Source organism: Caenorhabditis briggsae (genome assembly GCF_000004555.2).
Source record: "Caenorhabditis briggsae complete genome, chrI, whole genome shotgun sequence".
In the NCBI taxonomy this organism is placed as follows: Eukaryota; Metazoa; Nematoda; class Chromadorea; order Rhabditida; family Rhabditidae; genus Caenorhabditis; species Caenorhabditis briggsae.
The window spans coordinates 13,132,640-13,147,392 of record NC_013489.2 but is presented as its reverse complement, the minus strand read 5'-3'; the positions used below and the strand labels follow the sequence as shown (position 1 = coordinate 13,147,392).

General features: G+C 35.5%; 5 protein-coding genes and 3 non-coding genes across 8 annotated transcripts in view; 3 read left to right on the top strand and 5 right to left on the bottom strand.

Annotated features, from left to right (window-relative positions):
* CBG15855 overlaps positions 1-2,798 on the bottom strand; it is a gene marked incomplete at both ends in the record, with an annotated part of 7,175 nt that extends 4,377 nt beyond the window's left edge. Inside the window, one exon of the mRNA XM_045241425.1 lies at positions 2,294-2,798. Within this exon, the coding sequence (XP_045095810.1) occupies positions 2,294-2,798 (505 nt within the window). The remainder of the gene's footprint in view (positions 1-2,293) is intronic.
* A 663-nt stretch (positions 2,799-3,461) lies between these two features.
* Positions 3,462-3,534, bottom strand: CBG28367. The gene has a single exon. It is a non-coding gene (tRNA).
* A 614-nt stretch (positions 3,535-4,148) lies between these two features.
* CBG15857 lies at positions 4,149-6,087 on the bottom strand (the record flags this gene model as incomplete). The annotated part of the gene is made up of 4 exons (XM_045241424.1): positions 4,149-4,816; positions 4,872-4,979; positions 5,030-6,034; positions 6,081-6,087. 4 exons carry the CDS (start codon positions 6,085-6,087, stop codon positions 4,149-4,151), a joined length of 1,788 nt encoding a protein of 595 aa, XP_045095809.1.
* Positions 6,088-6,387: 300 nt separating this feature from the next.
* CBG28434 lies at positions 6,388-6,460 on the top strand. The gene has a single exon. It is a non-coding gene (tRNA).
* Positions 6,461-6,764: 304 nt separating this feature from the next.
* Positions 6,765-7,314, bottom strand: CBG15858 (the record flags this gene model as incomplete). Its single annotated transcript, XM_002640534.1, has 3 exons — positions 6,765-6,900; positions 7,057-7,145; positions 7,192-7,314. The coding sequence occupies 3 exons, from the start codon at positions 7,312-7,314 to the stop codon at positions 6,765-6,767; spliced, it is 348 nt and encodes a 115-aa protein (XP_002640580.1).
* Positions 7,315-7,994: 680 nt separating this feature from the next.
* Positions 7,995-9,478, top strand: CBG15859 (the record flags this gene model as incomplete). Its single annotated transcript, XM_045241423.1, has 6 exons — positions 7,995-8,001; positions 8,048-8,388; positions 8,532-9,051; positions 9,104-9,151; positions 9,202-9,255; positions 9,306-9,478. 6 exons carry the CDS (start codon positions 7,995-7,997, stop codon positions 9,476-9,478), a joined length of 1,143 nt encoding a protein of 380 aa, XP_045095808.1.
* A 162-nt stretch (positions 9,479-9,640) lies between these two features.
* CBG28646 lies at positions 9,641-9,713 on the top strand. The gene has a single exon. It is a non-coding gene (tRNA).
* A 721-nt stretch (positions 9,714-10,434) lies between these two features.
* On the bottom strand, positions 10,435-13,226 carry CBG15860 (the record flags this gene model as incomplete). The annotated part of the gene is made up of 5 exons (XM_045241422.1): positions 10,435-10,575; positions 10,625-10,776; positions 11,636-11,800; positions 11,852-12,030; positions 12,961-13,226. 5 exons carry the CDS (start codon positions 13,224-13,226, stop codon positions 10,435-10,437), a joined length of 903 nt encoding a protein of 300 aa, XP_045095807.1.
* Between the last annotated feature and the right edge of the window lie 1,527 nt (positions 13,227-14,753).

The following is a 14,753-nucleotide window of genomic DNA, read 5'->3' as shown; positions in this document are numbered from 1 at the left end:
ATTTCTGAATTTCTGAATTTCTGAATTTCTGAATTTCTGAATTTCTGAATTTCTGAATTTCTGAATTTCTGAATTTCTGAATTTCTGAATTTCTGAGTTTCTGAATTTCTGAATTTCTAAATTTCTGAATTTCTAAATTTCTGAATTTCTAAATTTCTGAATTTCTGAATTTCTAAATTTCTGAATTTCTAAATTTCTGAATTTCTGAATTTCTGAATTTCTGAATTTCTGAATTTCTGAATTTCTGAATTTCTGAATTTCTGAATTTCTGAATTTCTGAATTTCTGAATTTCTGAATTTCTGAATTTCTGAATTTCCTGAATATCTGAATTTCCTGAATATCTGAATTTCCTGAATATCTGATTTTCTGAATTTCTGAATTTCTGAATTTCTGAATTTCTGAATTTCTGAATTTCTGAATTTCTGAATTTCTGAATTTCTGAATTTCTGAATTTCTGAATTTCTGAATTTCTGAATTTCTGAATTTCCTGAATATCTGAATTTCCTGAATATCTGAATTTCTGAATTTCTGAATTTCTGAATTTCTGAATTTCTGAATTTCTGAATTTCTGAATTTCTGAATTTCTGAATTTCTGAATTTCTGAATTTCTGAATTTCTGAATTTCTGAATTTCTGAATTTCTGAATTTCTGAATTTCTGAATTTCTGAATTTCTGAATTTCTGAATTTCTGAATTTCTGAATTTCTGAATTTCCTGAATATCTGAATTTCCTGAATATCTGAATTTCTGAATTTCTGAATTTCTGAATTTCTGAATTTCTGAATTTCTGAATTTCTGAATTTCTGAATTTCTGAATTTCTGAATTTCTGAATTTCTGAATTTCTGAATTTCTGAATTTCTGAATTTCTGAATTTCTGAATTTCTGAATTTCTGAATTTCTGAATTTCTGAATTTCTGAATTTCTGAATTTCTGAATTTCTGAATTTCTGAATTTCTGAATTTCTGAATTTCTGAATTTCTGAATTTCCTGAATATCTGAATTTCCTGAATATCTGAATTTCTGAATTTCTGAATTTCTGAATTTCTGAATTTCTGAATTTCTGAATTTCTGAATTTCTGAATTTCTGAATTTCTGAATTTCTGAATTTCTGAATTTCCTGAATATCTGAATTTCCTGAATATCTGAATTTCTGAATTTCTGAATTTCTGAATTTCTGAATTTCTGAATTTCTGAATTTCTGAATTTCTGAATTTCTGAATTTCTGAATTTCTGAATTTCTGAATTTCTGAATTTCTGAATTTCTGAATTTCTGAATTTTCAAAAAACTAACCAAAATCAAAAAAATCACTAAAAATGAGTGAAAAGCCACACAACATTTGTGTTGATTGATATCGAATGTTTCAAAATACCATCGAAAATAAAAGATGAGCAATAAGAGAATTGTGGTCCACAGGATTACGGTATCCAGATAAGCGAATTGGATTTTGGAAGAGAAAATTTCCAGGATTATTGATACTGAAAAAAATACAAGTTTTTGGATGATCTGGAATTTTTTGGAATTTCTGGGGTTTCTGGAATTTCAGATTTTTCGAAAATTCCAAGAAATTGTATTTTCTGAACTTTTCAAAATTTCCAAAATCCTAGATTTTGAGATTTCAGAAATTTTGAGAAATTTCAAAATTTCTGAAAATTTGAAGTTTTTTGAATTTTTTCTTTAAAATTCTGGAATTCTAACTTTTCGGAATTTCCTGAGCTTCAATTTTTTTTTGAAATTTCAGTTTTCAGAATTTTGAGATTTACGAAAAAAGTTTTTTTTCGTATTTCTAATTTTATTGAATTCCCAAAATCCAGTTTCCCGAAATTTCCAAAAAGACCCCAGAATCTTAATGTTCTGAATTTCCTGAAATTTGAAATTTCCAAACTTTCGGAAAATTTGAATTTTTCGAATTTTACGAAATTTACAAAATGCTTTTTTTTGCTCATAACTCCCCTCAAAATCAGCATTTTGAAATTTGAGTTACATATTCTTGATAGGCTCGTCAAGAGCTTCAAAATGAGTATAAACACGCCTAGGCTCCACCCACTTTGAGATTTTCGGTTTAAAGGCGCATGGACCCAGCGAAAAATAGAATTCGAGAAAAGTAGGCCATGATTATACTCATTTTGAAGCTCTTGACAAATGCCGTACAATAAAATTAAGTATTTTAAGTTTAGGCAATAATGCAAAAAATTAGGACGAATTGAAAAATTTTGTAGTTCTAAAATTCCAGAATTTTGAATTTTTGGAAAATCCGAAATCCAAAATTTCCAGATTTTCCAAAACTTGCTCACCTCCACTAGTCATAAATCTGAAAAATAAGAGACCCGGAAATGCGATTCCCAAAACTTTTCTAGGATTGCTCATTCCAAAAACTACCGTAACCAAATCCAAGAACGTCAGAGCCAAAATAATAAAAGAATGAGATAACAGAACTACAAGACCAAAAAATACAGTAATCCATTTCCAAAAACCTTCAACAATAGGGTATAAAATGTAGAAAATAATCAAAGCCATTGAGAAAATACAGCAATACATGAAAATATGGAATTTTCGAAAATTCGAAAATTCAAAAAACTGTTCTTTGTAAATTTTGTAACCATAAAGACCCGCAAAAATCAACAGGAACCCCAAAAAATTATAGAAATTCAGGAATTGTTCGAAATTGTCAAATTTCATTAGTAGATTTTCAGTTCCTGTGGAATTTCCAGAATTTCCAGAATTTTCAGACAAATTTCCAGACAAATTACTGTATTCACTGGAATTATCATTTAAGTAGGACAAAATGTAGAGTCGCATTTTCAAAAAAAAATCTGAAAATAAATTTTTTTCTGAAATTTTTTTTTTCAGAAATAATCAAAAATTAATGGAAAAAATCAGGTGATTTCATATTTCTGTAAATGTTAACAGGTGAAAATTCACTTTGAATTTCAATGGAGCACATGACGAAGCGTAAGTCTTTTCTGGAGGGAAATCAAGGATTACGGTAAAAAAGACTATAATTTTTAGCATCAAATTTCATCAAGATTTTTTTGCTCATAACTCCCTTCAAAATCAATATTTATTCATTTTAGTTACATATTCTTGATAGGCTCGTCAAGAGCTTCAAAATGAGTATAAACATGCTTAGGCTACGTTCACTTTGAGATTTTCGGTTTGAAGGCGCATGGACCCCCGTGAAAAATCGAATTCGAGAAAAGTAGGTCATGGTTATACTCATTTTGAAGCTCTCAACCTCCTAAACTCAAAAACTTTAATTTTGACGAAAAATATCGGGTTTTTCAGTGTCCACGACGTTTCTGGAATTAGCCAACCGTCGAAATTCGGGTCCCAATTAAGACTTAAAAAAAAAACATTTCTAGTTCATCGTTCACTACAGTAATCTCCATATGAACTAACAAATGGCTGAAAATCTTATTTAGACCCCTAAAATCCCTAAAAAAGCAAAACAAAAAAGAATCCAGCCACCTAGGGGACTCGAACCCCTGACCTTAAGATTAAAAGTCTCACGCTCTACCAACTGAGCTAAGGAGGCAACGAGGAGAGAGGAGAGTGATGGCGTAGAGGAGGGTGGCGGAAACGGGGAGCGGCGAGGGGGAAGGGAGGGGAGACGAAAATTGGATAGCTAAAGTAGAATTTTCGAAACAAATTCATATTTAAAATCAATTTTCTTTCTAAAACATTTATTTCTGCAAATGAGCCATATTTTGAGAAGTTCTACTAATTTTGAAGTTGTCTGCACGCCTAGTTTCCACATCGGAACCTTTTCAACTTTTCGTCGATGGTAGCTTCGTAGTGCTATCATCTGGGGTTTCTGAAAAATGGGACCGATGAAATCAAAAATTGCCCAACGCTTGCCCGTCAATTCCTAAGCATTGTATCTTTGTAAAATGTGTCTTAACTGGAAAGCTATCTGAGCATGTCCCCGAGTTACACTTCATGACCTATATCATTAGAAAGCCCAAAAAAAAAATGGGATTCGGAATATGTTTTCAGTGAAACTCGGGGACATGCTCAGATAGCTCCCTAGTAAGAGACCCGAAAAAGTCTTAATGGAAAAATGTCCAATGCTTTTTCCTAAAATGCGAAAAATTTTCAAAATCGTTCTAAGAGTTCAAAAATAGCCTTGGGATTCTGCCCAGCCCTTGCTCAACCTTGCTCATCTGGGAGTGCTAAGAAAATTGAGTTATAACACGAGTGATATCCAAAAGCCTCGTCGAACTTTCGCATTGTTTTTTGAATTTCAAATGCAATCATCGGAGATATGTCATTATACAACGTGTCGTTACATTCTTCTGGGTTAAATTTCATCAGTTTTGGCATTTTTTCTCGCACATAACGTTCCATTCGCCAATAGAGATTCATGAGTTTCAAAAGAGCCTCAATCATTGGTTTCGTGTAGGGATAATAGAAGTATGAAACTCTCTCATAATAGAAGTATAAAACTTCAAAATGCGATATTACATCATTCAACTCTCCAATCCCCAAATTTGCCTTGGGCCAGATTTCTTTGTAAAAATCTACAGTTTCCGGTCCATTATAATCTTTGGAAAATTTGAAAAAATCCCACAAAAGTTTGGTGTCCAATTCTTCTGTCCACATTCTCCAAAAGTCTTCATCTGGCTTAATCGCATACTCCGGAATTTCTTCCATAATATCGAATCCATTTTCGATTGAATCATGATGTAATCGAGCGTTTTGAAAAAAATATAACAAACGAAGACAGTCTGTCAATTCATCAAGGGGCATTTTGAAAATCTTCAAAAATTCATCACTCAAAAGAATTGGATGTTCCTTGACATAGTTTTTGATCTTTCCTGTAAGAAAAACTCCAGAAAATGATGTTTTTGGTGATTGGCAAGTTTCACTTACCTTTCAACTGATCCCAGGTCGCTGGCACACTGAGAGTTGTCGTTTCCATATGGGAAATTGTTGAACTTTCCGTCGTGGTTAGATTCGTAGTGATATCATCTGGGGTTGCTGAAAAATGTGAATTTCACTAATTGCAAACGCTTGCCCAACTGTTTTACCTCCCGAAAGATCTGGAGAATCAGTAGCCACTGTGGTGGGAGTCACTGTGCTATCATCGGGAGTAGTATCTAAAAGCACCGGAATCCCCAACGCCTCAAAAATCGATTCCAGAACGTTCGAGGGCACATCCATCAGCGATTTCTTGACTTCCTCAATACTGTAACCCTTATCAATGATAGTAACAGCTTCATGCAAAACCATCCATTTCGGAGAATTCGTAGTGGCGGGAGATTTCAAAAAATCCATACAAATATCAAGAAATTCCAAGAAGGCTTTTGGATTTTCAGACATTTTGAGAGCATTTTGAATATTTCGAATGGCTTGCATCGAAATTGGTCCACCTACATAATCCGGATCTTCGTATTTCTTATTTTTTCGAATTAAAGTATACAAAGTGTGTTTGTAGGAACTACTTTTGACTGCAAAGTTCATAATAGTCTTCAATTCGAAAAGTATCAATCGTTTCTCCATCAAATCCGCTTCATTCTCAATCATTCGATCAATAATTGGGGGCGGAGTCTGTAGAATTTGAATTCCCAAATAGTTTGAGGTCTCTGTTGGGAGAATCCATTGGCCAGTTTCAATTAGAGTTTTGATATCTTCAAAACTCGCATTTCCCTCAAATTTCTCGACAGATCGATCGATAAATTCAAATTTGAGTACTTCGTTATTGTTGGATGTCTTCAAAAAATCCATACAAATCTCCAAAAATTCCACAACAGTCAAGGGATTTTTAGAATTCTTGAAAACTTCCCGAATATTGTCGATTGCTTTTTCGGAAACGTTTCCACCAATATTTGTTGGATTTCTTAAATTTTTTTCAACAATTTTCACCAATTCGTATTTGAAGTATTGTGTTGGGGACCATGAGAGAATTGTTGCCACAGATTCCAGCACGATTTTTTGCTCTGAATTAGTAGCTTGATTGGCAATCAATCGATCGATTATCGATTTTTCGGGACGGACGCTTGACAACCCAATCAGTAGTAAGAGGGTTGGGACTCCTGAAAATTCAAAAATGTGTACCTAAAAAATGCTGAAAGGACAAACCTCTCATTTTGAGACGCTTCTAATGAGAGAAGTTTTCAAACTGATTCCATTTCTCAACTTTTTGCGTTTTTTAGAAAAAAATTTTTTTGTAGAGAAAAACATCAGTTCATTGTAACAAAAATCAAAAAAAGGGCGAAACGCTTAACGCCTAAAAACCAATAAAAAAATCAAGAAAGCGATAAAAGGAATCCGGCCACCTAGGGGTATCCGGCCACCTATTGTCGTATACATGCGGCGCATTCTCTTTCCCGCCCCGCCCCCATTTCCGGCAGGCTTCTCTATGCCATCGCTCCTCTCTCCTCCCGTTGCCTCCTTAGCTCAGTTGGTAGAGCGTGAGACTTTTAATCTTAAGGTCAGGGGTTCGAGTCCCCTAGGTGGCTGGATTCTTTTTCCGCTTTTTTATCCATTTTCTAGGGGTGATTCGCGCAGCGTCTAAAATAGGTGAAATATTGTTCGCGGAAAGTCGCCATGGGTACATCGGAACATGCCTGCCGCAGGCCATTTACAGACCAATCGCGAACGCGCCACCGCAAACGACCAATATTCGGCATATCGAGAGCAAATCTCCTACAATTGGCTTGTCGCGAGAACAATAATTGGCATATATTGTTTCGAATTTGGAAGCTAGCCGCTGCTTGAAAATGATTTATTACACAGAAAAAACAATGAAAAGCGAAAAATCAATTAATTAAAATTTATATTATTCTCTTCCGCTGTTGTCGAACTGGCTGAAACGGCATCGGAGCTTCTCGTTTTGACCATTTTTGCCTCAGTCGATGACGATGAGCAGAAGATGATGTTGATTGTTGTTTCGAAGTAACTGAAATGAATTATCTAGATTTTAAGCTCCCAATTCTTTTTGTACTATAACTCTGACACAGTTATCGACTGGATATTTTTTTTCGAAATCTGCGAACTTAACACTTCCGTCTGCAATCAACTTTTTTCTCTGATATTCGTTTTCAAATTTACCCACTTTTCCAGAACTTTTTCCTTCCTCATTCTCAGTTGCATTTTTCCGGAGTACCCAGTCGACAGACAGGAAAATTGAGATTTTCTGGCACCCTGTAAAAATTAGATTAAAAATTCAAATTTTCTGGACGTTTCTTACCTTTTGAAAGTACAGAAGCAATGCTTCTTCTAGAGTTTTTCGAAATTTCGGCTTCTTGCTTCCTCCGACTTTTGTCTTCCGGCCATTTTCTCTATTTTTCTGCAAACAAAACGATACATTCATCATGGTTATACAGTATTCTAGTATAGTATTATATGTTAATTAATAGTTGCCCAGGCAAGCTACCCCCCAAACCCTTTCTGCAGTTCCCTGTGCGCTTGCAACGACGCTCCGCTGTTTGGCTGACGACAAGCGCGCCACAAGGTTTTTGTATAAAACCGTGTTTTTCTTTGTATTTTGTGTCTGGACCTTATTACCCCAATTAATCGGAGGCAATCTGACAGATTCCGAACAAAAACTGCGAAGAAAACAGCGAAAAAAAGAAGTAAAGTATCCAAAATAAGAAAACGAAATTCGGAAAATAAAAAACACGAATTTCTTCGCGATTGTTCAATTGCGGACCTTTTATAGGGCCAGTTAGTTAGATACGCATTTTGCTCGCGAATGGTCAATTGTAGAGCCTCTCGTTCGCGGTAGATAAGTAATTGGTCGTTTATAGCCCTATACCTATAATTGGTCAATCACGAATCACCTGTGGAGTCCCCTAGGTGGCTGCAACTTTTTTTTGTGTTTTTTGTTTCTTTTTTATTGATTTTTAAGCGTCAATATCGTCCTATTTTTTCATTTGTGTTACCATGAACCAGTTTTTTTTTCTGTACGAAAAATACCCTAAAAAGCGGAGAGTAGGTAAATCGAATCAGTTTGAAAACTTCTTCCCCTTCTCCTAGAAGAAGCATCACAAAATGAGAGGTTTGTCCTTTCAGCATTTTTTAGGTACACATTTTTGAATTTTCAGGAGTCCCAACCCTCTTACTACTGATTGGGTTGTCAAGCGTCCGTCCCGAAAAATCGATAATCGATCGATTGATTGCCAATCAAGCTACTAATTCAGAGCAAAAAATCGTGCTGGAATCTGTGGCAACAATTCTCTCATGGTCCCCAACACAATACTTCAAATACGAATTGGTGAAAATTGTTGAAAAAAATTTAAGAAATCCAACAAATATTGGTGGAAACGTTTCCGAAAAAGCAATCGACAATATTCGGGAAGTTTTCAAGAATTCTAAAAATCCCTTGACTGTTGTGGAATTTTTGGAGATTTGTATGGATTTTTTGAAGACATCCAACAATAACGAAGTACTCAAATTTGAATTTATCGATCGATCTGTCGAGAAATTTGAGGGAAATGCGAGTTTTGAAGATATCAAAACTCTAATTGAAACTGGCCAATGGATTCTCCCAACAAGACCTCAAACTATTTGGGAATTCAAATTCTACAGACTCCGCCCCCAATTATTGATCGAATGATTGAGAATGAAGCGGATTTGATGGAGAAACGATTGATACTTTTCGAATTGAAGACTATTATGAACTTTGCAGTCAAAAGTAGTTCCTACAAACACACTTTGTATACTTTAATTCGAAAAAATAAGAAATACGAAGATCCGGATTATGTAGGTGGACCAATTTCGATGCAAGCCATTCGAAATATTCAAAATGCTCTCAAAATGTCTGAAAATCCAAAAGCCTTCTTGGAATTTCTTGATATTTGTATGGATTTTTTGAAATCTCCCGCCACTACGAATTCTCCGAAATGGATGGTTTTGCATGAAGCTGTTACTATCATTGATAAGGGTTACAGTATTGAGGAAGTCAAGAAATCGCTGATGGATGTGCCCTCGAACGTTCTGGAATCGATTTTTGAGGCGTTGGGGATTCCGGTGCTTTTAGATACTACTCCCGATGATAGCACAGTGACTCCCACCACAGTGGCTACTGATTCTCCAGATCTTTCGGGAGGTAAGACAGTTGAGCAAGAGTTAGGGAGTTTTGAAAAATCCCTTTTTTCCAGAAGGTATAGTTACATCAGCCCCTGATATCAATGATTACAATAATTACGGTGAGGAACAGGATATGTTCGAAAAAATAATTAAATTCAATACTTTTCAGATGCATCACAGACGGCGATTCCTTATTGGTTAGAAAATTGGTTAGGTTTTGGAGGTAAGACAGTTGTGCGATTTTTTTTAAATCTCATTTTTCATTTTCCTCAGATGATAGCACTACGACTGAAAGTCCAAACAATTCCGATACAACAACTACGGTTAATTATTGGCGAGTTCCTGGGAGAGGCTCAGATGACATCACTACGACGGAAAGTCCAACAAATTTCGATATGGGATCTAATTGGCTCCATGGACAAAACCGAAAACTTCAAAATAAGTAGAACTTATCAAAATATGTGCCATTATTTCCGAAAATAAAACTTTTTTCAAAAATTATTACTTTTTTCTTTTTTCTCATTTTCCACCTACCCCCTCCTCTCATCTCCCCTCTCCCTCCATTTCCGCCGCCGTTCTCTATGCCATTGCTACCCTCTCTCCTTGTTGCCTCCTTGGCTCAGTTGGTAGTGTGTGAGACTTTTAATCTTAAGGTCAGGGGTTCGAGTCCCCTAGGTGGCTGGATGCTTTTTCCGCTTTTTTATAAATTTTCTAGGGGTCCAAACTTGATTTTTAGTCTTTTTTCATAGATTTTGAGATTACTGTACTGCAAGAATTCAAAAAACATCGAATTCGTCATTTATAGTTGAAAAAATAAGAGAAATTGAGCAATTTCAAAAAACCCGCATAAGATGTGAAGAAATTTCCGGGGAAAACGAAAGCAAAACCGGCATTTGAAAATAAGTGGAAAAATTTGTGAAAAACAAAATTAGACTTTTTCATCATTCTTCTCATGTTGAATTGGGACCCGAATTTCAATGGTTGGCTGGTGGTCCACGTATCCAGTAGCGTCGAGGACACTGAAAATCGATTAATTTGATTGAAATTAAAAATTTTTAAGTTTACGAGGTCAAGAGCTTCAAAATGAGTATGAACATGACCATATTTTGGAAAATTCGAAAATTTTCAAAATTTTCAATGGGACCTAACTTTCTTATTTGTAGCCTAAACTAAGGCAAAATAAATTAGTTGAACGTGATTTGTTGAGAGCTTCAAAATGAGCCCAAACACGACTAGGCTCCGCCCACTTTGAAATTTCCCTTTGACACGCGACGCACGACCGCGACGCTCCGAAAACGTGAAAGTGGGCGGAGCCTAGGCGTGTTTATACTCATTTTGAAGCTCTAAACAAGGCAAATAAGAATATAAAATAAAATTTCGAAAATATCGTTTTTCAAACAAGTTACCTCGGAAATCGTGATTTGAAGAGTCTGCTGGCAAAACTCTTGAAGCATCCCATGTAAAATGGGTTTTTTGTCGGGATTCCAGGAATTTGACTTGCCGGTGGTGTCGATCGATGTTTCTTACGGTAGATTCCCTTGAGCTGCAAAAAAAGGGGCGGGGCTTAGGAAAAGTGGGCGGGGCCTCCTTACATCTTCATTTGTGGTCAAATCGGCGCAAAGAAGGTATGTATGAAAGCAAGAGAGACCAATTATAGACCATGTCGTCAAAAAACATATCAAAATCACCACCACTGATCCGGGCGTTTTTCGAATCACCTCACCGAATGGCATTTGTTGGGCTACTGTAACTTTTTTTTGAAAAATTGAAAAAGTCTACAGTAATCCTTACACAAACTCATATGGGTCACTGCACAGGCGAACAAGTAGATCACTAGAATCGACAAGCAGAAAACGAACCGATAGAAATAGTTGTAGTTTCGAAGACCAATGCAATTGCCCACCCAGGGACCTGGAAAATGGAATTTTCGAAATTCTAAGACCACCATCTTGCTTGCCTTGTCAAGAGCTCCAAAATGAGTATAAACACGCCTAGGCTCCGCCCACTTTGAGGTTTTCGGTTAAAGGCGCATAGACCCCGAGAAATATCGAAATCCAGGAAAGTAAGTCATGATTATACTTATTTTGAAGCTCTTAAAAAAATACGTACAAAAAATTTAATTTTGTGGAGTTTGGGTCAAAAGTAAGACAATTAGGACCCATTGAAAAATTTGAAAATTTTCATTTTTTACATTTCTAGCTCATAACTCTTTTTGGAATCAATATTTTCGAATTTGAGCTACATATTCTTATTTGTCTTGTTGTGAGCTTCAAAATGAGTACAAACACGACTAGGCTTCGCCCATTTTGAGATTTTCGGTTCAAAGGCGCATGGACCAATCGAAAAATTAAATTCAAAGAAAGTAGGTCATGTGTATACTCATTTTGAAGCTCTTGACAAATCACGTGCAAACAAATTATTTTTGTTGAGTTTGGGTCAAAATTCAAAGAGTTAGGACCCATTGAAAAATATGAAAGTTTTGAAAACATTCAAAAGTAGGTCATGTTTGGGCTCATTTTGAAGCTCTTGACAAAATACGTACAATGGCTCATTTTTTGTTAGTTTTGGCGCAAAATACGGGAAGTTATGACTCAGAAACTCACAATGATGATCGAACATCAGCACGCAATTATCACAAACTGCACAATGTGAGCATCTGGGCGGCCTATAGAGCCGACAAGTGGTACAGTACTTCATTTTCACATGCTCCCCATTTATAATGACGTCACGGAAGCGTGGGCGGGGTGTATTGGGATCCGCTGGAATTTCTGAAAATTTTCAAAATTTCAAATAATTCAAATTCCCGCCAAAAAACCCACCACTCGTACTCGGCACCCCATTTTCTTGCCGTTCGGCTTCTATTATTTCCAGATTCTCAACACGTGGCAAAATTCCCGGATCCGTGAAGGAAGTAGCCAGAAAATTCGAGATTACTGTAATTGAGACCACCGCTGCTACAATGGGAATTGCCGGGGAGATGTTCCAGAGGAATGGAGCGCTGAAATTGAAAAATTAGAGTTTAGGGCATGAAAAGTTAGATTTGAGAGGTTGAGAGCTTCAAAATGAGTATACTCATGACCTACTTTCCTGGATTTCGTTTCTTTCTTTGGGGAACCATGCGCCTTTAAACCGAAAATCTTAAAGTGGGCGGAGCCTAGGCGTGTTTATACTAATTTTGAAGCTCAAGGCGTGACAAAAAGATAATGAAAGCAAATTTTTGAAATGTTGATTTTGAAACGGGTTATGAGCTACTTTTTAAAATTTGAAAAATTTCATGTTTTTCGATGGGTCCTAACTTTCTAATATTTGACCCGAACTTAAAAAAAATAATTTTATTGAACGTATTCCGTCAAGAGCTTCAAAATGAGCCCACGCACGACTAGGTTCCACCCACTTTGAAAATTCCCTTCGGCACGCGACGCGCCGAAAAAATGAAAGTGGGCGGAGCCTAGGCGTGTTCATACTCATTTTGAAGCTACTGACAAGCTGAATAAAAGTATAATTTTCAATGTTCAAGATTCTGATTTTTAAGCGAGTTATGAGCTATTTATATAAAATTTCAAAATTTTCATATTTTTCGATGAGTCCTAACATTCTTTATTTTGACCCAAATTGCAAGTGAACACATTTTTTGGACGTATTTTGTCGAGAGCTTCAAAATGAGTATAATCATGACCTACGTTTCTCGAATTCGATTTTTCTGGGGGTTCATGCGCCTTTAAACCGAAAACCTCAAAGTGGGCGGAGCCTAGGCGTGTTCATACTCATTTTGAAGCTACTGACGAGCTAAACAATAAAATCATCTTTAGTTTTTGAAATGTTTATTTTTAAGAGGTTTATGAGCATTTTGGAGCAAAAACGTTTCAAAATTTTCAAATTTCTCCAACTTTCTCATTTTTCAAGCTTTTTCAAAGATTCAAAAACTCACTCAAATACAAAATAGAGTGTCAGCGTAGCAATCATTAAGAATACAGTAACCACGAATGCTCCATGACTTCTGGAGCACACCAGACGTCCACCACACCCAAATCGATTTCGCCCGGCGTGTACTTCATACTTTTTCTTCTTATTTTGATTTTCTGAAGACGTCAGATTTTGTGAATTCTGATGTCTTCTGGAAATATCAGCAGAATCTGAAGGAAACGCCGACGATGACGTCGACGGTGATGACGTGGCAGGCGATGGAGACGGCATTACGCATTCTGGAATTCTTGGAAATTAAAAAAAAAAATTTTCCAAAATTTTCTAAACTATACAAAAAAGGGACGCAAATGAGACAGAAACTTTGTAAAAATTTTTGTAAAAACATTTTTTTTTTGTTTGCGCAAAAAAAAAAGAAATTCTGATGTGTATGACTCAAATGTGTATAGAAGGGACAGGTGCCTGTTGACACCTATCCAAACGCCATTTTTTTAGTTATCGAAAATTCAAAAAATCTTTTGAAACTTGAAAAATTCAACTTGGAAAGTAAAGAGCTTCAGAATGAGCCCAAACATTACCTATTTTGGAAAAAATTGAATATATTTAAATTTTTCCATGGGTAATGATTTTCTCATTTGTAACCGGAATTCAGATAAAATAAATTAGTTGTGCATAGTTTATCAAGAGCTTCAAAATGAGTATACTCATGGCCTACTTTTCTCGAATTTCATTTTTCGCGGGGTCCATGCGCCTTTAAACCGAAAATCTCAAGGTGGGCGGAGCCTAGGCGTGTTTATACTCATTTTGAAGCTAAAAACAAGCTGAGTAAGAATATGTAGCATAAATTCAAAAATGTTAATTTTGAAGCTAGTTATGAGCTAGAAATGTAGTTAATTGTGCTTGAAAATTTAAAATGCGCCCTATTTTTCGTATTTTTGACTGTAACCCTGAAAATTTAATTTTTTTGTATGTAGTTTGTCAAGAGCTTCAAAATGAGTATACTCATGACCTACTTTTCTCGAATTTCATTTTTTCGTGGGGTCCATGCGCCTTCAAACCGAAAAACTCAATGTGGGCGGAGCCTAGGCGTGTTTATACTCATTTCAAAGCTCGAAACACGCTAAATAAGAATATTCAGTTTTATTTCAAAAATATAGAGTATGAAAATAGTTATATGGAAAACAAAATTTTGGGAAAAAAATTTTTCAAAAAAAATTTTTTTTTTCAATTTTCATGATTTTCAGCGATTTCTAGTTTTTGTCCAAAATTAGTTTCTGACCAAACTTTTTCAGCAAGAAAAAACTCACGATTCACGTGCACTTCGTGTCGAGTCTCGTTCGTCTGCGTCTCGTCATCTATCGTTATCTGAAAAAAGAGTAAATTCTAGTTTATACACACAAAAAAATGACGAAATTGAAAAATTATAAATGTGCTGAAAGTTTGAAAAATTTTGATCTACCAGAAATTAGCCAAATTTGTGACTCATTGTTCAAAGTTTAATGGAAAATCTTGAATTTTTGAAATTTCAACCTGGGCAAAAACCTCTTAAGTCTTAAAAATTTTTTTAAAATTCAGACTACATATTCTTATTTGGCTTGTATAGAGCTTCAAAAAGAGTATGAATACGCCTAGGCTCCGCCCACTTTGAGATTTTCGGTTTAAAGGCGCGTGGACCTTGAGAAAAATGAAATTCGAGAAAAGTAGGTCATGAGTATACTCATTTTAAAGCTCTGAACAAAATACGTCCAAACAACATAAAAAATGGTTATTTCGGTTAAAAATTAAAACAATTAGGGTTCA